Source organism: Sitophilus oryzae, unplaced genomic scaffold, assembly GCF_002938485.1.
Source record: "Sitophilus oryzae breed Bouriz unplaced genomic scaffold, Soryzae_2.0 scaffold_1389_pilon_pilon, whole genome shotgun sequence".
Classification (NCBI taxonomy): Eukaryota; Metazoa; Arthropoda; class Insecta; order Coleoptera; family Curculionidae; genus Sitophilus; species Sitophilus oryzae.
Window position 1 is genome coordinate 3,552,532 of NW_022146047.1, and position 26,762 is coordinate 3,579,293.

General features: G+C 33.5%; 2 protein-coding genes across 2 annotated transcripts; one reads left to right on the top strand and one right to left on the bottom strand.

The window, feature by feature from the left end:
- Nucleotides 1-1,350: 1,350 nt before the first annotated feature.
- Nucleotides 1,351-3,535, bottom strand: LOC115875559 (tRNA-splicing ligase RtcB homolog). The gene is made up of 8 exons (XM_030891054.1): nucleotides 3,217-3,535; nucleotides 2,987-3,156; nucleotides 2,832-2,932; nucleotides 2,587-2,765; nucleotides 2,193-2,528; nucleotides 2,000-2,134; nucleotides 1,782-1,946; nucleotides 1,351-1,724 (listed from the first exon to the last, which is right to left on the bottom strand). Exons 1-8 carry the CDS (start codon nucleotides 3,421-3,423, stop codon nucleotides 1,497-1,499), a joined length of 1,521 nt encoding a protein of 506 aa, XP_030746914.1. The 5' UTR covers nucleotides 3,424-3,535; the 3' UTR covers nucleotides 1,351-1,496.
- A 284-nt stretch (nucleotides 3,536-3,819) lies between these two features.
- On the top strand, nucleotides 3,820-26,762 carry LOC115875560 (kinesin heavy chain). Its single transcript, XM_030891055.1, has 17 exons — nucleotides 3,820-4,151; nucleotides 7,407-7,578; nucleotides 7,648-7,791; nucleotides 7,851-7,994; nucleotides 9,067-9,213; nucleotides 10,561-10,868; nucleotides 12,215-12,468; nucleotides 13,733-13,928; nucleotides 13,987-14,097; nucleotides 15,258-15,372; nucleotides 15,439-15,646; nucleotides 16,726-17,022; nucleotides 19,981-20,082; nucleotides 23,458-23,575; nucleotides 24,931-25,190; nucleotides 26,345-26,547; nucleotides 26,686-26,762. Exons 1-17 carry the CDS (start codon nucleotides 4,005-4,007, stop codon nucleotides 26,688-26,690), a joined length of 2,931 nt encoding a protein of 976 aa, XP_030746915.1. The 5' UTR covers nucleotides 3,820-4,004; the 3' UTR covers nucleotides 26,691-26,762.

Here is a 26,762-nt window from a genome sequence, read left to right on the forward strand (position 1 = left end):
GCCAAAGGACTTTCTGTACATTCCCTCTATTCTAGATTATAGATAAATAATTTATCTAGAAATTAGGATTGAAAAACATTCCATTGATATTAAAAAGAAGTCACATGGTGGTTCGTATTGTATTGGGAAACTTCGGCAGCATATTCTGCAGATAAAAATAAGTAAAAAAGTCCGTATAAATCTATGTCGTAAAATGCTTAGTTTCGGAGATACAGGGTGTATTCACTTTTTTTTCGATTTTATCCAAATAATTTCTGAACTATCGTCTATATTCGGATGGAAATTGATGTCTTGGAGTTTTTTGACATGAGCAATTTGATTTTGATGTCAGTATAACTCCTACTTATAGAGGGCGCCACCTACATATTTTTTAACAGGTTTGAAGAGTAATAACTTTTCGTCCGTAACTGTATAAACTTACTGAGTAAAAAATACATTTACGACGTTTTTTACTTAAAAAAGGTCTCTTGATAAAAATCGCTACGAGTAACGGTTCGCGAGATATTTTGAATCGAAATTATCAATACCTGTCATTATGGACATAAATTAATCATGTTGCGTAAATGATGACTGATGACTGAAATAATAAATAAATCATAAATTTCAAATATTTTTGTGGCAAAAATTCAACAGAAACTGTTTTATCATAATTTTTTCAAAGAAAAAATTTATGATTAATTTAAAAAAATACAAAAGTTCTCAAATAAATAATTTCAGTCAAATAACTATCTACTCAACACGTTTATTTTTTGTCAATAATGACATGTATCGACTATTTCCATTCTAAATATCTTGAGAACAGTTGCTCGTAGCAATTTTTACCAAGAGACATTTTTCATGTAAAAAATGACGGAAATGTATATATTTTTACTCAGTAGTTTTATACAGGTACGAACGAGAGAAAAGTTATTACTCTTCAAAACAGTTAAAACACATTACAAATAAAATCACTCAGGCACCATTTTTTGTCCAAATATCGTCTATTGTTCAGAAAATGGTTATTGGAAAAAATCGAAATAAAAATGTAATTTCTACACCCTGTATCTCTGAAACGAAGCATTTTAGGAAATACATTTATACAAACTTTTTTATTTATTTTTATCTGCAGAATATGCTGTCGAAGTTTCCCGAATACAATTCGGACCCCTTGTATAATATGAAATAAATTATTCCTATTTAAATCACTTTATCATGATTTTATAGGTTAATCCAAGCAGATCAGTATTAATTGTTATGAAGTAAATATTTTATTGTGTGTGTTTTTAATTTATATGGCTCTGGCTGGAGACCTCCATAAATTCACCTAAATGTAATTTTTAAGAAAAAAATTGTTGAAATAAAAAACTGTTGCAAAACATCGTACTTTCATTTAATTGAATGAAATTAACGACCATTCAAACAATTAACATGTAAATTAGCAAGCATGTCAATTAAAAAAATATAAATGTATATAAATTAATGAGTGAAGCCTGGTGTGAGTGAGATTAACAAAATGACTAGCCTTTAATAACTGCGATCGGTCTTAATTTAATGGCCTTCTTGGATATACCGGCCGCGTGACAAGTATTTACCACATCCGTTACGTTTTTATATGATTCGGGCGCTTCTTCCATGACCAGCTTGGGCGAAGCAACCCTGATGGATATTCCCATGTCCTCCAGTCGCCTTAAAACCTCGGTATATTCAATATTTCTGCGTGACTTGGCTCGAGACAATGCACGACCCTAAAATGATTTTTCCTTAAACAAAAAAATCTAAATAAAAAAAAATAGATAACAAACCGCGCCATGGCACGTAGACCCAAATGTTTCAAGCATTCCTTGCTCAGTGCCTGTCATAACATAGCTACAAGTTCCCATAGTACCACCTATTAACACTGGCTGGCCAGTTAGCTGGTAATCTACTGGAATTAGTGGATGATGTGGTGGAAATGCTCTTGTAGAACCCTAAAAAATATTAAATTTATTTATGACAATACAGAAATTTCTTAATATACTACCTTTCTATGTACTAAAAGTGTTTTTTGTTTGCCATCCACAATATGTTCTTCTACTTTGGCTATGTTATGAGAAACGTCATAGATAACATGCATGTCCAAATCGTCTGGCGTAACTCGGAATTGCTTGGCAAATGCCTGTAAATTTAAAATTAATCTCACAGTGGCTCTATTTTAAAAAACTTATAACATTCACCTGTCTACTTAAAAATGTCATAGAACTTCGATTGACCCAGGCAAAATTAGCGGCTGCGGCCATCGATTTCAGATAATCTTGGCCTTCAACTGAGTTTATTCTGGCGCAGGCCAATTGTCTGTCGTTAGTTTCGATATTATCTCTTTTCATTGCTTTTTCCATCTGAACCAGAGCATCAGTTGCGACCTGGTGACCAAATCCTCGGCTACCTGAGTGAATCATAACACATACTTGGCCAACCTCTTCGATACCCATTTTGCAAGCAGCCCACTTGTCATAAATCTCATCTACTACTTGAATTTCTGCATAATGATTACCAGCTCCTAAAGTTCCCAACTAGAAGTAAACACGGTTTAAAATTAAAAATATGAGTAGATAGGAATTTATAAATTACCTGTGGTAGTCCCCTTTTCTTGGCCCTCATACTAACTTTAGATGGATCTGCATTTAACATTCTGCCATATTCCTCACAATGTTCCTTATCTTCTGCCCAAATATAGCCCTCCCTCAACGACCAGTCCATCCCCATTTCCAAAGCTTCTTCAAGATCTTTGGAATTCATTGGAATAATTCCTTAGATATTTAAAAAAAAAATAAAGTATTAGATTTTTAAAGAGTAATTCAGTAATGTTTACAAACCTTTTGAGCCTACACCAACAGGAATGTGGTCAAACAAACTTTGTGCAAGTTGTTCTTTAACAGGTAGAACATCCTGTTCAAACAGATTCGTTCTTAATAATCTAAAAATCAATATGCTTAGTTTTAATATTATAATGAAATTATATTGCTTTCACCTAACGCCACAATTTATATCAAAACCTACGCCTCCTGGAGAAACTACTGAATTTGGATCACCCATATCGAAAGCAGCCATATTTCCTATGGCAAAACCATATCCAGAATGGATATCAGGTAAACCAACAGATCTACCAACAATTCCTGGAAGAGCTGCAACATTTGCAATCTGTAAAGTAATTTTTCTCATTATAGGTAGTTATGAAATGTAAACCATCTTATAAATGACCTGTTTTACACCTGGTAGGAAACCTCCAACCATACCTGGTCTGCAAGCGTTTCTTAATTCGTCTAACATAAGTTTTTCCAGTGTTTGATTAACATAAAAGACTCCTTCAACGTTCATGTTAGGTTGAAAACCTTTCTTTATTTTCCAGCAATATGAATTTATTTTCTCTAGATACTCTAGTTCTTGATTATAGTTACGTACCACCATTTTTCCAAGATAATCCTTTAATTAGTCAGTAATAAATAATAGCTATAAACATAAACAAAATAAACATTTAAAATCGGCAATCGGCAGACAGAAGCTTCTTTTTCTAGGTTGGAATATGATATTAATCTTTTAATTTCTATGGCCAAAGCAGTACACCTCCAATATTTTATATATGATTGTATTCTTCTTTTTACCGGCCTTATGCATTACATCCAGATTTTATATATGACAGTTTCGTCTCTGGACAAATTTGCCAGATAGGATAGCTATGACGTACGACGTACTGTAACAGGCAAAGAAGATATTTTCGGGCCGTATAGTCCTGGTAACTGAAGGCCGTTAAACCGGAAAGGAAGAAGAAAATTTTTGAAGTCACAGAGATTCCCAGTAGATGGCGCCAAGGAAATTAGTCAATGCAGTCACTTTTTCGATTTTTTGTCCGTCAGCCACAAAATGGCTGGCTGTTCGATCTAAAGAAATGCTCTTGTGTTCCTCGATATCTTAATTTTTTATACAAATGTGTATTTAAATAGTGCTTTAATATAGTTTAGATTAATTTTATACAACCGTGCGAAGGAATCATGTCCGCGGAACGGGAAATTCCGGCCGAGGACAGTATAAAAGTGGTGTGTCGGTTTAGGCCTTTGAACGATTCTGAAGAAAAAGCTGGCTCCAAATTTGTCGTTAAGTTTCCTTCGGGAGGAGAGGACAACTGTATCTCCATCGGGGTAAGTTATCATTCTATCAATTCCTTCTTTCAAATTGAACTCTTGTTTTTGATTCTCGTAATCTGTACGTGTTTTTTTCGAGACATACCCATTGAGATGTAGATAGGTGCTTAAGGTCAAGGCATATTAAACCGTGTGACTCACGGTTTTGTTGTGTAAAAAGTGTTTTTTCGTCTTACCACCGATTTGTGTTCTAGTAAACATTAGTTTTAAGTATCGATGTTTTGCTCCTTTGTAGGGACTCCCAAAATTCTGATTATTAATTGAGTTTACGTCATTACGCGAGAGTTGAGCGGTCTCGCACCGTCGATCATTTGCCTACCACATTATTCTTTCAAGCATTGTATGATGTTTTCTTTTGCCGATTTTCTTTTCGATTTAATTAAAGTTTCAGAAACATGCGTAAAATTGCCATTGTTTTGATCTTTCTATCGATTTCCTTTACTTTGACGTAATGACGTTGCGACAATCCTTTGCCAAGATTCGATTCACAATTAAATTCGGAAGGAGATGCCATTTGAAAATAGATTTGATTTTTGGAAAATATACTCACATTAACATGCAAATTACCGAAATGTCTTGACACAATATAACAGAAATGCACTTTTTTTGTGTCTAGAAGTGCATTATTAGAATAGTTATTCCAATAAATGTGTTATTCTAAGCTACATCTATAATTGTTTAAGCTAAGGGTACCTATATCTAAGGAGGACGAATATTAGCTAAATACATTTTTTGCCATAATTTAGAAATGTAGAAAAGAAATTTAAAGCGTTGTTTATTTTTACATGGATTACGTTCACCTATATTTTATCTCATGATGTCATCATTTTAAACAGCTTAATATTTTAAATAGCATAAAGATCTGATGGAAAAAAGCAAATAGTAAAGGAATATTTTTTCGCTATTAACGGTAAAGAGCAATGTTATTGCATAAATAGGCAAAAGAACTAATAATTTATGTAAATTCTCTAGTTTATACTGGTGGTGCATGGTCTTTGGAGACTTAGATTAAAAATAAAGTTGGAAAGAGGAAATCCCATGCAAATTTTTAACTGTCCAGATATTGGTTCCCCTGTTAATTTTACAGCGAAGTTGTAAATAGGTTTTTTAAAGGTCTGTGTATGCTAAATACACGTGCCACATTTGAACAATCTGGAACAAGCCGATTTTAAGTGATTTACAAAAAACTGCATCTATTTTTAAATTAAAACTGAACAGTTAACAATGCAAAACCAGGCAAATGCCAACGTACCTTAAGTTGTCATCCCATTATTATTTTTTGAAAGTCAAATTGTATTTTCCAAACGTTAGGCTTTTGCCTCATTGGAACCAGTTTTAAATAGTGTAGACAGTACAACAAACTTCAAATTACATTTGACAGTGATAAAATCGTAGGTTGACAACTTAAGGTTGGTTTTGCATTGTTACCTGTTTATATATTTACCAGTTTCAATTTAATTACCAGTTTATATTTTTTTTAATTACCAGTTTATATATTTACCAGTTTCAATTAAATTTAAATAAATAGATGCAGTTTTTTTAAATTACTTAAAATCGGCTCTTCCAAAATTGTTCAAATTTGGCATGTGTATTCAGCATACGCAGACCTTTAAAACCTATTTACGACTTCGTTGTAGATTTAACAGAGGATCCAATATTTGGACAGTTCAAAATTTGTACGGGATTTCTTATGTTTCCAACAACGATATTTACCTAAAACTATGTATTATAGTTTGCTATATGCGTATAAAAAGGCTATATGTCGTTTTTTTCAAAAATATTTTGCTAGCTAGTGATTATCAGTGCCTAATCTACCTAAACAGAGAAATTTGTACTATCTAGAATCTTACTATGTTTTGGGTATTTTTAGAATTAGAATTTAAGGAATTTTTCAAACCGAAAGAATTGTCTTATTTTTATTTAATTTTATTTTTCATTATTTTGGGAATCAAAAATCCGTTAGTATTTATAATTCTTTTTGTATTCTTTCTTCGCAATGTTCGGTCGTCAAATGTGAAGGAAGTGAACGCCGCACAGAGGAGGTGATTCATGCAGATTTACACGACCACACTTTAATTTTTAATGGTTTATGTTAATTGCTGGCAGTTTTCGCATGGTGCAACTTTAGTAGGTACCTAGTAATCTATATAAGGTCTATATCTATACCTAATAAGCCGCGTTATGGAGTTAACGTGTCGAAAAAAGCGAAATATGTTATTTTTGTTATGTACTTTGAGTGCAGGAAAAAAATTGTATGGTCTTGTGAAATATGCTTAAAATTTAAACCCATACTGTCAATCATAAAATCATTCATAAAATAATAAATATAAACTGTCAATATCAGAATATTCAGAATGTGGAATCTTCAAATATACAGGGTGGTCCGGGAAACTTCGGCAGGATATTCTGCAGACAAAAATAAGTGAAATAGATTATGGAAATAGTCAATACATGTCATTATTGACAAAAAATAAAAACGTTGAGTAGATAGTTATTTGACTGAAATAATAAATTTTGGCCTAAATCTATACCATGTATCTCCGAAACGAAGCATTTTAGGACAGGACATACATTTATACGAACTTTTTTACTTATTTTATCTGCAGAATATACTGCTGAAGTTTCCCTAATACAATTCGGACCACCCTGTAAAAAAGTCGTTTTATTGGTTTAATAAAAAATAATAATTTGTTTAATAGTAAATGATTCTTTTTTATGCTGGTCAACATTATTCTTAATTTAAGGGTCAATATACATACGTATGTCGAATCTCTAAATCACGACCATCCCAAAACTCTCTAAGGTGACCTAATTGTACCACATCTTTTTGAAAGCCGAAAGGAGGTGTCTCGATCGTGATCATACGCGCTTTTCTACACGTTTCACAGACGCACTCGGAAGGTTATTAAATATCAAACAATATCAAGAGAGAAATGTAAAACTTATTAATCATTACCTTACTATAATAACTATATTGTCTTAAAATATAAGGGTGGAATCCAGAATGATTGTGTAATTTGAAACCGTAGAACTATTATTAATGAAACTAAAAAGATTTTTTCTCAATATTTTGACCGCAAAAACATTTTGGCACACATTTTTTCGCTCCAAAACTGGGTCACTGTCTTTTTATAACTAGTTTAAAAATTCTTAGATTTTTTTTTAATAAATGAATCCTGTTTACATTAAAGTGATTCTCTCTGATTATCCCTCTAGGGACTTGAAATAATAATACCTATTGCTTTTTTGTAGGGTAAAGTGTATCTCTTCGATAAAGTATTTAAGCCGAACGCCACTCAAGAAAAAGTATACAATGAAGCTGCTAAAAGCATCGTTTCCGATGTCCTGGCCGGTTACAACGGAACCATTTTTGCCTATGGGCAAACTTCCTCCGGAAAAACGCACACCATGGAGGGTGTCATAGGTACAATGCCGTTTTCCACAATTTTTTTTTGACTATAATTAAAATTTAACTTGTAATAATTGCTTTCAGGCGATCCTCACAAACAAGGCATCATTCCCCGTATAGTAAATGACATTTTTAACCATATTTACGCGATGGAGGAAAACCTAGAATTTCACATTAAAGTATCTTATTATGAAATCTACATGGACAAAATAAGAGATCTCTTAGACGGTGAGATATACTGACTAATATTTTCTAGAAATTTTTTGTTACGATTTGTTCTTTTTCAGTTTCGAAAGTTAATCTCAGCGTCCACGAAGATAAAAACCGGGTGCCCTACGTGAAAGGGGCCACGGAAAGATTCGTTTCTAGTCCCGAAGAAGTATTTGAATCCATAGAAGAGGGCAAATCTAATAGGCACATAGCAGTAACAAGTATGTTTTCTGACTTTAATTTACACTCACATGCAAAAAAACGCAACGGAAAAAAAAAATTTCGACAAATTTAAAGTGTTATATTTCTTATATTTTTATGATTTTTTTTAGTAAACTGTATATAAATATATCAACTTTAATTCGTAAACTCATTTTTTTATAATTTTAGTATTTGGCTTATTATACAGGGTTAATCAAAGGATTCTTATTTTACCTTAACTTTAAAACACTCTGTGCAGTAATTTCGTGAGCATATTTCCCTAAAACATTATTTTTCGCTCGGAACCGACTATGTCTCCTGAGCATTTTGTTTTTTAGATCATCTCGATACATGCCTTGGTTAATTTTTAAGAGCGAAATGAACTTGCCACCAACAATTTGCAATTTTTTCAATTATCATTTCTTTTTTATGTTATTTTTCAATATGGCTTTTGGTGCTTATTGTGGACTATATACTTCTATTAACTGCCCAGCTTGTACAACGTTGGGGAAATGCTTGGCAGGAGAGTTAGAGGTCCCGAAGCGATACCCGCTTCATATAACAGGCAGTTATAGTTGGGAGGCAATATACAGAGTGTCCCAGAAATAAGTATTTTAACTGATAGTATAGTTCAACCCCAGAAAAACGCCAATGAGGTTTTTTTCGCGAAAAATAAATCTTCAAAATTCGAAATTTTTTGGATTTTTTTTATGTAGTTTTTAGTTAAAAAACATAGTTTCTTCATAATATGGCAATATAGGTATTAGATTAAATTTACAAGAAAGAAAATCCAGAAAAGAAAGAGAGATTTTAGAAATTTTCAAAGTAAAATAACTCCGTTATTTTTGACTTATTTGAAAAATGATAAAGAGAAAATATTTTTCTTTTATCGAGATCTACCACCCCTTAAAATACTTGCACTTATTTCTGGAACACCCTGTATAAGGAAGCAATACAAAGTATTAGGGTATTTTTTAGAAGTTTTTTTTTCTCTGTTTGGATACTTGAGTATTACAGACTTTTTCTTTAATATCCTGTATAAAAAAATTTCATTGCTTTATTTTTGAAAAAAAATGATTATTTTTTCGATAGATATGAATGAACATTCGTCCAGATCCCATTCGGTATTTTTGATCAACGTGAAGCAAGAAAACCTGGAGAACCAGAAAAAATTGTCTGGCAAACTGTATTTGGTGGATTTAGCTGGTTCAGAAAAAGTGTCAAAGACAGGAGCAGAAGGTAAAGCTAAGAATCGACCTATACGGGGTGGTCCGAATTGTATTCGGGAAACTTCGGTAGCATAATCTGCTGATAAAAATAAGTATAAAAATTTGTATTAATTTATGTCAGGGTTGGCATGCTATATATCAATGAGATATATATCGGATATATATCATTGATATATATCATGATATTTATTAAAAATAAAACTCAACAATCAGAAAGAAAAAAAAACAAAAAAGATAAAACTGATTGGATCTGGGACAATTCAAATGTACCAAAAACTTTGCCAGAAACAGTATCAATTGATTCTGACTCTGACGAATCTGACGATGATTTCCCATTAATAAAATTAATAAATCAAATATAAATTTGTTTGTTGTTAGTTTTAGAATATCTCTTTATTTTTTTTTAATTTCCGTTTATTTTTTAGAATTTCCGTTTATTTCTTAGAATTCCTGATTATTTTTTAGAATTTCCGTTTATTTTTTAGAATTTCTGTTTATTTTTTAGAATTTCTGTTTATTTTTTAGAATTTCTGTTTATTTTTTAGAATTCCTGCTATTTTTTAGAAGTTCTGTTTATTTTTTTAGAATTTCTGTATATTTTTATATATTTTTGTTTTAATGTTGTTCCTATTATGTGCAAAGCAACAATAATTAAGTTGAAATAAAAATATTTACTTGAGCTCTTGATTTTACTTGATACTAAACGCAGTTTTACATAAAAAAATAAAAACAATAGAGTTCCCAAATTTATCATTTTAGTCAAATTTTTTGTAAATGAGGACATGTATTGATAATTTCTATTCCAAATATCTTGAGAACGGTTGTTTTTAGCGAAGTTTATAAGAACATTTTTACTTGTTTTTATCGGCAGAATATGTTACCGAAGTTTTCCGAATGCTATTCGGACCGACCACCCTGTAGAAAGAGCATCGGTAATCGTTTTTTTTTCAAACGTCACGAAAGTATTATTTTTTGCGACGTGATTGACAATATAAAAAAGTAATTTTAACGCCTAGGCATAAAAGTAAAGCAATTTTACGCCTAAGCATAAAAGTACGAAAATATATTATCCTTATTTTATTAAACTAACATAATGTGTCAAAGTCAACGAGCTTAACCATATTTTCTCGATATATAATTACATACAAGGTATGACATTTAAATCTTTATATTATTTGGAACTTTTGAAATTGTTTAAAAACTTATTTGTGGCGTTTGAAAAAAAAATAGCATGTTCTATTCAGAGTAAAAATGAATTTTTGTGCCTCGGTTGTAATGTCAAACTTACAGTCTCGCCACGAAAAGTATCATCTTTACTCCTAATCCTAATATAATAATATACTATTTCTTTGATCAGGTACCGTTTTGGACGAGGCTAAGAACATCAACAAATCGCTGTCGGCCCTGGGCAACGTGATCAGCGCCCTCGCCGACGGCAACAAGACCCACATCCCCTACAGAGACTCGAAACTTACGCGTATCCTGCAGGAATCGCTGGGAGGCAACGCCCGCACCACCATAGTGATCTGCTGTTCGCCGGCCAGCTTCAACGAGTCCGAGACCAAGTCCACTCTGGAGTTCGGCAAACGGGCCAAGACCGTCAAGAATGTGGTCACCGTGAACGAAGAACTGACGGCGGAGGAGTGGAAACGCCGCTACGAGAAGGTAATTATTTGTTAGAAGAGAGTATAGTAGTAATATTAATACACTCAAATATTGTGTTCTAGTGGGTATATTTTGATGATATTTTAAGCAATTTTGCTCTTTCCAAATCAAAAATGAAAGTTCCCATCATAGATAAAGGAAATAAATTTAGATTGGAAGGCCCGTCAAAATATATAATTGTTTTGGATCGCGACCGTTGTACGCAATCTGGCGCTGCTATAGCGGTTGCTAAGAACAACCGCCAAACAATAACAGAAATCATTTTCTCTCGTCAAAGTCAGAATCTTTAAAAATTATAAAATCTTTCAAAATTTAAACCGCCCTCCTTGAAAAAATACTGAAAAGTGTGTAAAGCGTCCATTCTCAAAGTAATTATTGCTAAATTGTGAGTTTAATTTAAATTTTACTTACTGAAACCTGTGATACTTTTGAAAAAGTGGCATTAAAAACTAAAAAAACTGTGTTGTGAACTGTGAACTGCAAAAACCATCGTGGATCGGGGTATAACGTCGGTTTCAAATATTTCATAGGTATTTCACATACATGTCTTTATATAAAATAAAGTTTCTTGTGTATGCAACACATTTTTTTTATTTATAAAATTAAAAAAAAATAATAAATTTGAATAAATAATATTTGACGACATAATTCCGGAAAAAAGCCGAACCGATCCGAAATTATCAAAAGCTTTGGATCGCGACCGTTGCAAGAATAGCGCCAAATAGTGTTTACATTGTCTTTATTGGCTTTCCAATCTAAATTTGTTTCATTTATCTATGGTTCCCATCTGTCATTAAGGAACATACTGAATGTGTAAATGAACGGACTGTAAGTAGAAAATTAAACAGAACAAATCTTACGTCAAGAAGGCCTGCTTCGGGACCACAACCTACTAGGTCTGTGAACAAGGACCAAAAGCAAAGTCATGGTTTTAATGTTAGTCAAAAAATGTTAGTGCCTTCTTCAAAAGCGAATATTTCCAACAAAAATAAAGCTATTGGGATAAACCAAAAAACAAACTATCGAGAAAGGATGCACCCACATGATAAAATTATTTTTAAATTGCACGCTGGCTTATATTCCACAGGGGGTTTCAAACTTTCCCCAAAGTATCAACGTTTTGTATACCCTCTTATAAATACACCTGGGAACTTTCAGTTTTAATTTAGAAAGAGATAATAAAAAGTCAAATAATTCAGCTACATATTGCTTAAAATATCATCCAAATCGGCCCACTAGAACAAAATGTATTAAACTTTAAAATACAATCAAATTATATTTATCATTTGTGACTTATATCACTTTGAGTGATCGATTATATTAATAAATCTCTTTGAATTTCTAAGGAAAAGGAAAAGGTGGCTCGGCTCAAGGGCAAGGTGGAGGTGCTGGAGCAGGAGCTGAGCAGGTGGAGGGCTGGCGAGACGGTCAAGGCGGAGGAGCAGGTCAACCTGAACGACATCAACGAGGCCATCACTCCGGTGTCGGGCATGGAAGAGAGCGTGGTGGAACAACCTACGGGACCCATGCCAGCCACGCCGGCTCTCATGATCGGATCCACCTTGGGATTGGAGGAAAGACAGAAGTTGGAGCTGGAAAGGTAAATTACTCATAGATAAATAATTAAAAAAAAGTTTGTCTACAGCTCAAGTTCCCTAAAATTACTACCAGTTCACATTGTAAATCTACACACGCAAATCTAAAGCAACTAAAGTGTTTGAAGCTATCTATGCTATTTTAACTTTTGAAGCTTTTATTGTGATTTGTGTTCATTAAAAGACAAGCAAAAGAAGTTGCAGGTCTGCATTTTCCATCAAGATTTTGATGAGTAAGCTGGTAGAAATAATTTAATAGAAAATAAAATGTTTTTGTAATTCTCTATACGTTTATGAGTTTACATGTGTGTGTGAGTTAGTTAAAAATATATACACGTAATAGAAACAATTATGAATCGACAATCAAACGTTATTTAAAAAATTACGTGGTAGACATAAAAAAGTAATATTTTACACATTCTTGTACGCACAGCAGTTTAAACATATTTTTCTTAGTTATTAGTTTTTTACAAACTGTACAGAGATACTGGGTGTTTCCTTTTATTTTGTAAGAGCGCCTAGAGCAAGGATTTCTCTTTCTAGTCGCTCCTCTTCAGCTGTTGTTTCGCATACGGTGTCTTTAAAAATTCGCTCCAAGTCTTAGTTTTCTTGGTAATTTTTGGTTGAGTAACCTTTTTTCGATCATTGTATTTTAATAGTGTGGGCTAGATGTTTTTGAAGGCATTTGTATAGCTTTGGTGTATAATATATGCATTTATGGTGCTGACGTCAACCATATGGAAAAAATTGTTACTGGCAATCAATACAATTTTTTTAATGTGTATTTATGGTAAATTAGTACATACCTAGTAGCCGGCCGTAGCGCAAGCAGTGGTTTGTCGATCTGCGGTGCGAGAGGTACTGGGTTCGATCCCCAACCAGTACGGTCGCTTTATTTATTTAAATAAATAAAATAAAAAATTTTGATTTATCTAAATAGAGTGACCAGCCAGCCGCCATCTCAAGGAAGGCGGCAATGGCAAACCACCTTGAGTAATTTGCCTTGTACAGCCTCTCAAATAGTACCGTTCCGATTCGGCGATAAACAGTAGGCCCTGTGTACTTATACTTGTAATCCTGTGAAACACTGATGACACATTCACAAGTATGTCCATGCGAGAGGTAGTCGACGCTCTGTATAGAGTATGACACTGTAAGAAGTACAAACGCTTTGTATTATTTTGTTTCTAGTCGCAAAAGACGCATTTTTAAACGCTTTAGTTGCTTTCTCTGTTCCCGTAGACTAATGTTTGTTGATAACTTTTCTAGGGAACGATTGTACCAGCAATTGGACGAGAAAGACGAAGAAATCAACCAACAGAGCCAGTACGTGGAAAAGCTGAAGGAACAGATGCTGGAACAGGACGAGCTCATTGCCGGTACGCGCCGGGACTACGAGGCTCTCCAGAGCGAGATGAACAGGATCCAGCAGGAGAACGAAAGCGCCAAAGAGGAAGTTAAAGAGGTAAAGACTAAAAGGATAACATTAAATTGCAAATCAATATGAGCACTGATGATTACAGGTATTGCAAGCTTTAGAAGAGTTGGCGGTTAACTACGACCAGAAATCGCAAGAAGTGGACGCTAAGAACAAGGAAATGGAGTCTTTGTCTGAGGAATTGATGGTTAAACAGGTACGGGCTAATTTTGAACGATAAAAAAAAACATCATGGCGTTAATTGGAGTAAAATATTAATATACGGTTCTACACACTTTATCTACCTTGGTCTATATTTTAATGCATGCAACAGAGATAAATATAAATGATCAGTTGACAGACAGAGAGACAAAATAAAAAGGGGCATACAGTGATGCCGTTTTTTCCGTGTGTAAGCAGGAATATGTGTGTCATAGTTTATATTATTTTTCAAAGAAATAAGTTGGGTACAATTGCAGTACAATTGGAACCCAAGTGATTACTTAAAATATTATGAAAAAAAAACTGTATAAAACTGAAAAAATCTAGGTAATTGAGTTATTTTTTATTAAATTACGGTCTGTGTTAATACAAAACAAACATGGGTGTATTTTAAACAAAACACCGACAACATATGTCAAATCTTAATATAACCCTAATTATCAATATAACCTATATACAAATATTTTTTTAGTATTGCAAAATATTTTATTAATAATACTACTTACTGAATTTTATACCTTAAAAATTGATTAATTAACTTCAATCTTAATTTTTTTAAATCAGTATCTTTTGACATTATCTCTCTGCAATACTAAAATCAGTTTTTAGTACCATATACAACATGTTATACAAACTTTATTGGTGGCTTTCTGAGCTCCGAATATTAACTATAAACTGTGCTCTGGATCTACGGTTTTTCTAGAATCTATTTTTTTACAGAATCTGCTTCAGAAAACACAAAACACACGTAATAACACGAACCAAAATGTAAAAACAATATTCGCAAATATTTGACATAATTTGACACAAATTATAACCTATAATTTGGCAAGAGTTTCCTGAGTTTGACAAGCCTCAAAAATCTTAGGTCGAGTTCATATGCATTTGCGTCCATTAATGCTTATTCATCGTTCCGTCACTCTAATAATATTGAAATTTGATCTGTCTTTAATAAACGAATAAAACTGGTTAAAACAACAAGAGACAACGCATATACGACGGATTTATATATAAACCCATCCATAGTTAACTTAAAAAATATTAGAAACTTTTTTAGCGAAATAAATGGATTGGTATGGACGTCATCTGCCTTTTTTCTGTCATTGTGTGTCGAAATTGTACCTGAGTAATAAAACAGTATATATCTTATTCTAGGCATCCCTTAACACAACCACTACTGAACTGCAGCAACTGAAAGATATGAGCAGTCACCAGAAGAAGAGGATTGCCGAAATGCTCAGCAATCTGCTTAAAGAACTAGGAGAAATAGGTAAACTAATGCAAATTGTATATAAATTTTAGAAATCAAACTGATAAGTGTGTTATTTTTGCGCAGGTACGACATTGGGTAGCGAAGGAAGCGAAATTAAAATATCGAACGACTCGGCGAAACTTGAAGAAGAGTTTACCGTGGCCCGCCTTTACATTTCACGAATGAAGAGCGAAGTGACCAACCTAACCCAAAGATTGCAGGACATCGAGAACAAGGAGCAGGACAGCAACAAGAAAGTTACCGAATACGAAAAGGAATTGGGAGAGTGCAGGTTTGTGAAAGATATAAATATTTTCTGTCACCCTGTAAAATTAACAGAGAATTAGTTAGTTTTATACAGTATGTGCCCGGATTGTCTTTACAACAGGAAACACATTTTTTATTATTATCATTTCGAGAAAAACGCATTCCTCATAAAAAATTTTGCTTGTTCTAAAATGGTTAATTCGGTTTATACTTTTCCAAATTTCCATACCTCTATGGTACCATATTAAGGGTAAAGAATATACAAAGAAAAAGAACGGAAACTATCTTACTGAAAAATGGTTCCAAGTAAGAGACGCCATCTATTGTGGGGGGTTGGCATTAAAATACGCGCAATTACGTAATTATACTCTAAACTGTCATTTTAAATACAAGAACACTATTATCTTTTACCCAATTTTGACAATAATTGTAATTTGAAACATTATGTGGTATGTAAAAAATAAGATTTAAAAGTTAAATTTATACATACAAAAAAAAATCGGAGTCAAATATATAAACATCATTTATTATAATAAAACAAGACCAACGTAATGCGCCCAAAGTTTGGATGGAAAAATAAAGACTTGCATTTTATTTTAGAGCCACTTGTTAGAAACTATGGAAACTACAAAAAAAAATATGATTTAGCGCCATCTGGCAATAACTAATAGCAACTACCTAATCTAAAAATAAGTTGCACTCCCATCTAGCGAGCGGGGCTAGAACTATTTTATTTGAAATTTCTGTGGAGTCGCTTTTACTATTTCACTTTAGGCCCCTGATGAAAGGTGTCATCGGAAAGTGTAATACTTTAACAACAGCCAAAAATATGACGTTAATGAAAATTAATAATAATCATCTCATCAAAGAATGAAATCGAAATTATATTACCATAGAAACGCGTTTTGATTTTTAGAGTATTTTCATGTTTTTTTTTTATTTTTTAATATGGATATTTGACAAAGTATAAACGGGAATAACCATTTTAGAACAAGCAGAAAGCATTTTTTTTTAAATGTTAATAATAAAACAGTTTTTCCTCTTGTAAATAATTCCGGGGATATACTACAGCTACGAAAAATATTTTATTATTTTTTTTATTAGGTTGCTGATATCTCAACACGAAGCCCGAATGAAGAGCCTCCAAGAGTCGATGCGAGAGGCCGAAAACAAGAAACGAATGTTGGAAGAGAGCGTGGACGCTCTGAGGGAAGAATGCGCCAAGCTGAAAGCGGCCGAACAAGTGTCCTCGGCCTCTGAGAGCGAGAAAAAGGAGGCCAACGAACTGCGTCTCGCTCTCGAACAGCAAATGGACCAATTGCGAGACGCGCACCAGAAACAGGTGGCCGCCCTTAGAGACGAGATCGCCGAGAAGCAACAGCTCATCAACGACATTAAGGAGTAAGAGTTTGGCTCAACTTTCATTTAGCTAAAATCAGTTATGTACAGGGTGCAAGGATTTAAATTAACTTGATCTAGATCAAGATTTAAATCAACTTATTTTATTTTAATCATGGATTTAAATTAAAGAAAATCGGTCGTATAAATTTACGTCCTAAAATGCTTCGTTTCGGAGGTATAAGGTGTAGAAAATTTATTTTAATTTTGATTTATTCCAAATAATTCTTGAACTAACGTCGATATTTCGATGAAAATTTGCTGCCCAGGATTTTTTTGACATGGGAAATTTGGTTTCAATGTCAATATGACTCCTACTTGGACACAATAGATCTTTAAGGTTGCGGTGATTAACCCCCCATTCGCGCATTCCACATTCACGCATTCACGACTCCTACTTGTACGGGCCCCGCCTACATGTGTTTTAACTGCTGTGAAAATAGTAACTTTTTGTCTGTACCTGTATAAAACTACTGAGTGAAAAAAATATACATTTCCGTAATTTTCTACGTAAAAAATGCTTCTTAGTAAAAATCGCTACAAACAACTGTTCTCAAGATATTTAGGATGGAAATAGTCAATACATGTCATTGACAAAAAATAAACATGTTAAGTAGGTAGTTATTTGACTGAAATAAGTGTTGGGAAAATAAAAAGTTGGGAACTTTTTATTTTTTAACTTAATCATAAATTTTACTTCGAAAAAATTATGCTAAAACAGTTTCTGTTAAAGTTTTGGCCCAAAAACATTTCAAATTTATTATTTCAGTCCAACTATTTAAGCTTGATTTTCATGCATCCGTTGTCCGACGATACTTTGATACGATATTAATTTTATTGGTAGAATTTAAAGACTTTGATTGGTTAGAAAATAACGCAGTTTTTAAATTTATTGCATTTTCATGCCTCCGTTTATCAGATATACGTTGGTGTTATTTTATATTTTCGTTTTCATAACAATTTTGAGATTTTACTTATTAATTTGTCAAAAAAGTGTCAAAACGTCCGTTATCATATGAACGGGTCCGTTGACGGGTTGAAGTAAAATATTTACGGATGAAAAGTGGCGCGCAATCGCTATGACCAATCAGAGCACCGTCGGACCAACGTATCAACGTATAACGGATGCATGAAAATCAAGCAATCAACATGTTCATTTAAGTCAATGATGAGTTATTGATAATTTCGATTCCAAGTATCTCAAGAACTATATTACTCCTAGCGATTTTTACCAAGAGACCTTTTTTTATGTAAAAAACGTCGTAAATGGATATTTTTTACTCGGTAGTTTTATACAGGGACGGACAAACATTTATTACTCTTCAAACCAGTTAAAAATATGTAGGTGGCGCCCTCTACAATTAGGAGTCCTATTAACATCAAAATCCTTTGAATAAGAAGACTAAGGAAGGAGCATGATGCTATCCATGTATTCATGCATGGCGGGCGGAAAAAGGGTGGGGATCTTTGACAGTTCTTTTTGACGATTCATTTGACACATTTGAATTTGATTTGAAATTTTGTGAATTTGTCATTCTTTATGGAGCTTATTTTATGTTGTTTATTATTTATTCTACTACTGATAGTTGTATAAAGGTAGTAAATCTATGTGGAAATTGTAGCAGAACTTAAATTAACAGTGACACTATCGCGATTTATCGAAAAAGACTCTAAAATAGTTGGTTGTGTAGCGTGCTGTAGATCTCGGCAAAAATCGAGTGAAAGAATGGAACAACTTTTCGCTAGTAAGTGACTATATAATATACATACGTGTAGTAAACCGATCATTTATGAAATTCACTTAAATTAACTAAAATATATTTTTTCTTGCATTTTTGCTTTTATTTACTACTTGTCAAAGATTAGATGTCAAAGAATTTAGATACGTCAATTTGACTTACCTGCTTCAGTAGCGTATCGGATGTGTACGGTTATAAATAATTATTATAACTTATGTATTTTTATTAGAATTTTATATTTTTATAACAATTTTAGTAACTACCAACATTTATTCACAACGTAAAATAAAAAAACAAATTATTGAGTCTACCCTACATCATAGTTTTACATTTTTTAAATAAGTTATAATAATTATTTATAACCATAAATATCCGTTACGCTACTGAAGCAGGTAAGTCAAATTAACGTATCTAAATTCTTTGACATCTAATCTTTGACAAGTAATAAATAAAAGCTAAAATGCAAGAAAAATATATAATTTAGTTAATTTAAGTGAATTTCATAAATGATCGGTTTACTACACGTATGTATATTATATAGTCACTTACTAGCAAAAAGTTGTTCCATTATTTCACTCAATTTTTGCCGAGATCTACCGCACGCTACACAACCAACTATTTTAGAGTCTTTTTCGATAAATCGCGATAGTGTCACTGTTAATTTAAGTTTTACCACAATTTCAATCTAGATTTACTACCTTTATACAACTATCAGTAGTAGAATAAATAATAAATAACATAAAATAAGCTCCGTAAAGACTGACAAATCCACAAAATTTCAAATCAAATTCAAATACGTAAAATAAAAAAACAAATTATTGAGTCTACCCCACGTCTACCCTACATCATAGTTTTACATTTTTTAAATAAAATTAGAACGGCACTGATAAACCGGAATTAAAGTCGGCCATATTTGAGGCCCATCGCGGTGGACCTAAGATTTTTGATATGCTCCTTCCTTAGTCTTCTTATTCAAAGTCAAAATCAAATTTCTCATATTAAAAAACTGTCACATGACATCAATTTTCATCCAAATATCGACGTTAGTTCAGAAATTATTTGGAAAAAGTCAGAATATGCCGACGAAGTTTTCCGAATACAATTCGATCCACCCTGTATATTAGAATTTTTGTTTAATTTTTTTATGTAAGTGGTTTCAGCAAAAAAAAATCCACCCTTCCCTATTGATTGGAAAACAAAATAACGTAATTTTTCTTTCTAGTTCAAACCAGAAATTGAGCCTGGCCCAGCAACAGTTGCAGTCTGACTATGAGAAGATCAAGTCGGAGGAGACGGAAAAGTCTCACAAATTGCAGGAATTAATGTCAGTATCGAAACTAACTAAACATTTTGTAAACACTTCCCGCTCCCTGCCAGTCGATTCCAATAAAAAACAGTCTTATTTGCGGGACTCCCCGCCTTGGCACGAATTCTGTATCGAAATGGGAAAGCAATCGGAACATTTCGTGTCCAAAATGGAAAAGGACTCGTCGAATAGTTTGACGCGATCGGAAAATAAACGGCGCCACAGCGTGTACGCCGCCATGTCGATATTTCACATTCACACGTTTCACCTGCACCTCATCGTTTCTCTCACTCTGTTGTTGGTTACGCACAAGTGTCCGCAGTATCTCGTTATTTATTAATATCAAAGGAGGAAATGGTTCGTCTTTTTTTTTCTTGAATAAGATCATTTAAAACATAAAAATTGATATGATTCTAGAGTACTTCTATACAATCTCACAGAAAGCAGTGAAATTATATTTTAGCTGAACCCCAGATGCCATGACAGCACGTAATATGCAAAATCGAATATAATCGGTGAAATGTGTTAAATAGCTAACTCCACTATTCCTAATTTTACAGGAGAGCAAAAAAAACGGTACAAAAAATTAAATATTAAAACTAAAAGAGTTTTGGACTTCCATTGTCTTTATTTATGCAACCAAACCAAATCAAATATCAATGACAATTGATAAAAAGAATATGCAGTAATTTACGAAATGCCGTAATGTCGTCACCTATCTCTTTCATCTGGTTGTCAAGTGATTGAGAGAGTTTGATATTACGTGACTTTGAACGATCGCTGGACGTTCTATACACATGTAGCGAGTATATAGGGTGGTTCACGGCGATGGTACGTTAGTCGTTTATGGAGATACCGGTGATAGAATTTTTTTGAAAATATGGATTTTTACATAAAGGTATCTGCTCCAGCTATCTAAAATATTTTCAGCGTTACAATGTGGCCGCATCATTTGGAAAATGGCATCTTTCTTATTTTAAATGGAACACTCGGTATATTATTACAATTTTGGAAACTACTTTCACATTTTATAATTTTTCTATTATACTAACCCCTATACCAATCTAATAATTTTCGAGATAAAAAATAAAACATTGAATAAGCATTGGTAAAATCATGAATTTGACATATTTTTAAAATTGAAATGTGGTTTATAAGTTAACGAAAGTCGATATATTCGATCTGTCTAAATCAACCAACTGGATGTTACAGTTAGCCCGCGGTTACATTGGACGCGGGTCCGTGCGTTTTTTTAAACGTGCGAGCTCTGACGGAATTTACTCGCACGACTATTTTATTTTAGTGGTTACATTAGATGCGCGTTCATGGTGTCCTGTGTGTCGAGTTTGTCAAAACGGACGCCACTACTTTGATGCTGTTTGAGGATTTAATGTTAAAATAACTACTTATGAACAGAAGAAAGTGATGATTTATATAAGTAAATGATTTATATGCAAGAAAAAGCGAAGAAAATGAATATGTAAAATATTTGATGAATTAAAACAGCAACCGGTGAAATTTTTTGAATATTTTACAATGTTTCCAACAATATTAATATATCTAAAATAAAAATAAACCTGGTATTCAAAAATATTCAAATTTTTTGTGAATGTATTGAGCCCAGAGATATAAAAATTCGAACGCTCGGACGTGCACGTATTAAAAAAACAAACCAGATTGTTTTCATCCTACCAACGGAAATTGACGTACGTGCACGGACGCGCCAACTCCGATGCAATGTAACCCCCTGCGTAGATACCATTTGTTTGTTTTTTGTTGCTTGCACGTACCAAAAAAACGCACGGACACGCATCCAATGTAACCACGGGCTTAACTTGAAAACTATTAGATATTAGTATAGGTTAGTATAATAGATAATAACAATAGCAAGGTACAGCTTGCCATACTAGAACCGTTCGGTATACAAGGAAGGTAATGTGGCTAGCACTACGCTTCAACGGCCTATTATTACCTCAGGATTGTGAATCCCAAATGAAATGCCGGGTGTGGGATTCGACCCACTACATTGAGATTGGTAGACGAGAGCCTGTACCTCTACGCCACTGGGCACCTAGTATAATAGATAAATTATAAAAATGTATGAAAGGAGTTTGGAAAAATATAATAATATACCGGGTGTTCCATTTAAAATCACAAAGATACTACCACTTTTAGTATGAACTGTAACACTGCAATGCTGAAAATAATTTTAACAGATGGAGGGGAGGTGCTTTTATATGAAAATCCAAATTTTTAAACAGATCTTATTACCAGTTCTCCATAAAGAAATAACAATATTAGTTGGGGAACAATAAAATTCAATATTTCGTTCAAAATTTAACGCAAAAATTATGTGTCAACCGTATTATTTAATTAACGTAAAAAATGGAGTTAGCAAGTTAACACGTTTCACTGACGATATTTTTTGACTGTTAATTCGTTAAAATGAGTGAGAAATCAAAACTATATGTGATATACGTTAAATATTTTTTAAGTATTAATTTGATGTATTTTTTTAGTAAAAAAGTCATCAGCAATATGTATAAAGAAAATTCGCGTTCTATTTTTTTGCATGTATATAGTCCGCGTACGGAAATCGATATTTTGTTTGTTTTTATTCCGAAAAAAGCTCTTTTACTTTCTAGTCCGTTTTCCCTTTACACCCTATTTACCCCTTTTTTATTAGTTTATTTTATGTTTTTGTCGCGCCGTCACATCACACGAGCAGCCCGTTCATTTTTTTTCGATTATTTTTACGTAGAATACTAGCATTAAGAAAATGTAAATAAAGTTCAGAATCTTTTTTAAAACGCTCTATTTTAAATGAATTGTTTAGTAAAGTATATTCTGTTCCTAATGAGTTTGTTTAAAAAAGATTCTTTATTTGGACTTGTAAAAAGATGTAATAATACAATAGATAGGAAATTGAAACGTACTTAATTGATATTATATATTTTCGGGGAATTACTTATTATACCTATTTGTAATTATTAATTTTTAACTTACTGATTGGTTAGTAAACTTTTCTCTCTTTTTTTATAATTAAGTACTAGTTAATGTTGAACTGTAAAGATTATTAACCAATCATTATCAGTACAAATATTGTTTAAATTAACCAACTTGACTATGCAAAAAGTTCGAACGATCGAAACAATAATACAAGTATGTGATAGCAACTTTTTCTTATCTATTGACGAAATTGTTGAAGCCGATGCCTTAAAATGTAAAATTTCGATCGTATTGTAGTAGTCGAGTACGTTTTGGGGAAGTAGTATCAGTAATATCGAGAACCGTCGCATGTAAATCGAGATTCGTATAATTTCTGCCGTGTGGTGTGGCTTGGTGTGGACTCGCCTAAATCCGACTCGACTGACCCGAGCCTTATCTCTGCAGAGCGACCAACGAACGGCGTGAACAGGCGCGCAAAGACCTCAAAGGCCTGGAAGACACCGTCGCCAAAGAGCTGCAGACCCTCCACAACTTGCGCAAGCTGTTCGTCCAAGATCTACAGGTACGTGATTGCTCGCGTCCTCCACGGACATACTCTCTAATACCCTCGGATGCAAAAAAACCCAACCGATTTTTTTTTCCTCAAATTTAAAGTAGGCATTATATTTTTTTTATTTTTAATCCTATTTTTTCATTGTATATAAATACCGGGTGCTTCTCTAAAGTGGCTCACCCCTATAACTTTTTTATTTTTTTAGATAAAAAAACGAGATATGGTATGTTAGTATTTGACATAAATTGGAATTGATTGACCTATTCACTTCCTGTTTCACCGGAAATGACTACTACTTTTGGTTTTTAAATGGCACCCCCGGTATATTTTTACTTTATTCGATAGAAAATGATCTGAATAGAATGACGTATCATATGTCAACTTTTGACATTCTCGCTTAATAAAAAATCGTATTTTAAATTTCAATCTAGAGTGACATGGCTATGTTAAAAACACTAATTATTAATCAAGGAGCCTTGGGAAAATAGATTTGATCGCTTAATATTTTTAGTGTCTTGTCCTGGCCCATTAAAAAATGCCTAAATCGTATTTTTAATCATATCTCAATTTTTTCAAATGGAACGAGGGTGGCTTATTAGCATATTTGGAAAAAGCATTTTTTTACGAATAATTTGATACCACACACTTGGTATTTCAAGTCAAAAATTTTCGCTACGAACCTCAAGTTATAATTGTCATATACTAACATACCAAATCTCGTGTTTTTATCTGAAAAAATAAAAAGTTATAGGGGTGAGCCACTTTTGAGACGCATCCGGTATATCTACTTCAATCGAGATAACCTCAGTTTTTTATAGACTTTAGTATTTAGCTTATTATACAGGGTTAATCGAAGGGTTGTTTTATTCTATTTTTTAAACACCCTGAGCAATAATTTCAATGAGCAAATTTTTTTAAAACATTTTTCGATCAGAACCATGTCTTCTGAGCATTTTGTTTTTTGGCTCATGTCAATACATGACTTAGTAATGTAACTGCAAAGATTGAAAATTTTTGGTGGCAAGTTTATTTCACTCTAAAAATTAACAAAGGCACGTGTTGACATGAATCAAAAACAAACCGTAAAATAATGTTTTAGGAAAATTTGTTCATGAATTCATTGCGCAGGATGTTTTAAGGTAAAAACAGCCCTTCGATTAACCCTGTATAATAAGCCAAAAACTAAATTTATAAAAACTTAGTTTACGAATTTAAAGTTGAAATATTCATATACAGTTAGTAAGAAAACCATGAAAATAGGACTAAAAAATACAAATAATATAACATTTTAAATTTGTCAAAAAATATCCTGTTGCGTTTTTTTTTGTATCTGAGTGTATATTCTTATCTCTTTCTCTCTGCAGGCCAGAATGAAGAAGAATATGTCTAACGAGGATAACGAGGAGGACGGCGGTTCGCTGGCGCAGAAACAGAAGATCTCCTTCCTGGAAAACAACCTGGACCAGCTGACCAAGGTGCACAAGCAGCTGGTGCGCGACAACGCTGATCTGAGGTGCGAACTGCCTAAACTGGAGAAGCGTCTCCGGGTGACGATGGAGCGGGTGAAGGCGCTGGAAACGGCCCTGAAGGAGGCCAAAGAGGGGGCAATGCGAGACCGCAAAAGGTACGACCGAAGACATCTAACTAAAAGGGAGACAATGCTCCATTTGTTACAGTCATACATACTTTAACACTTTTATATAAGTTAAAAAAAGATGGGCACATAAGTCAATCTTCTTCATGTCAATCGACGCCAATCTCCTCATCGGAGGTTGGCGTCTATCAATTGGAATTCCTCCCTGTCTTGAGCCAAACGGATAATTGCACTGGCCTCTCCTATATAAAAAACTGTTTCTGGCTGTTTCAATTCTATGTTTGATTTCTTCATCAGGATCCCATTTGTCATTCAGCCAGCAACCCAAATACTTAAATTTTCTTACCCTTTCTATATTTTGATCTTCGACTTTGTATCCTGATATTTTCAATATTTAGTTTGCATAAAAAAATCATAAATTTTGTTTTGTTCATGTTTATTTTAAGACCATGGCTCTGACTAATACTGCTAACTATGTCCACCAGGCACTGCAAATCTTTCTCATTGTTAGCTAGGAGCACCGTAGCGTCAGCATATTGGATGTTATTAATAGGTTTACCATTCACCTTTATTCCCACTACTAAATCTTCCGCCTGGAATATCGATTCAGAGTATAAATTAAACAGAAGTGGCGATAATATACATCCTTGTCTGACGCCTTTAAGAATTTCCCTATCCGTTGTTGACATATTTCCGATTTTTATATAAGCTGACTGATTTCAATATAAGTTTCTAATGATTCTTATGTCTTTGTCATCTAACCCAATCTGTTTATATGCACATAAGTCAATAAACTTCGTATAAATGTAGGTCCTAAACTGCTTAGGTAGTTTAGGAGATAGGTACGGGGTGTAGAAGTTTCATTTTTTTTTTCGAAATAATTTCTGAACTCACCTCGATATTTGGATGAAAGTTGGTGTCTGGGTGTTTTTTGACATGAGAAATTTTGTGTGACCACCGATTTCTGTTGAAAACGATGTTTGATCGGGATAAAATCTGTGCTCCCTAAGGCAGAAACATCGGGTTCTGCTGGTCAATAGGGAAACGATAGTTAACATATCGCTGGTTCTGCCTTAATACCACAGAACTGTAAATAGTTCTGTCTCCTTTAAGTTAGCTGTCTTTGGGTATACGACCGTTGTTCAAAGAGCTGACGGGTATCTAACATGTTTTTTTTTCAACAGATACCAGTACGAAGTGGACCGAATCAAGGAGGCGGTGCGCCAGAAGAACCTGGCTAGGCGCGGACCAGCCGCCACCATCGCAAAGCCTATCCGTTCGGGGCAGCACCACTCGCTAGTCGCGGGGGGCGGTGTGACACGGCCTCAAGGCTCCAACCCGGCGGACGACGCGCAGAAACGCAGATCCATTGTCGTGGGGGGAAAAGGCAAGTAACTGAGGTTGCGTCGAAAGAAAGTCTTAATTATAAATAATAATAATAATATAGAGGAATAAAAAAATAATTTTCTCGATCATAAAGTATTTTTATACTTGGTATGATAACTCATTTTTTTTTTCTTTTTAGATTAAAATATGAAGCGTTACTTAAGTAATACAGGGTGCTCTCACGATTAGAACAAGCGATATAACTAATCTTAATAC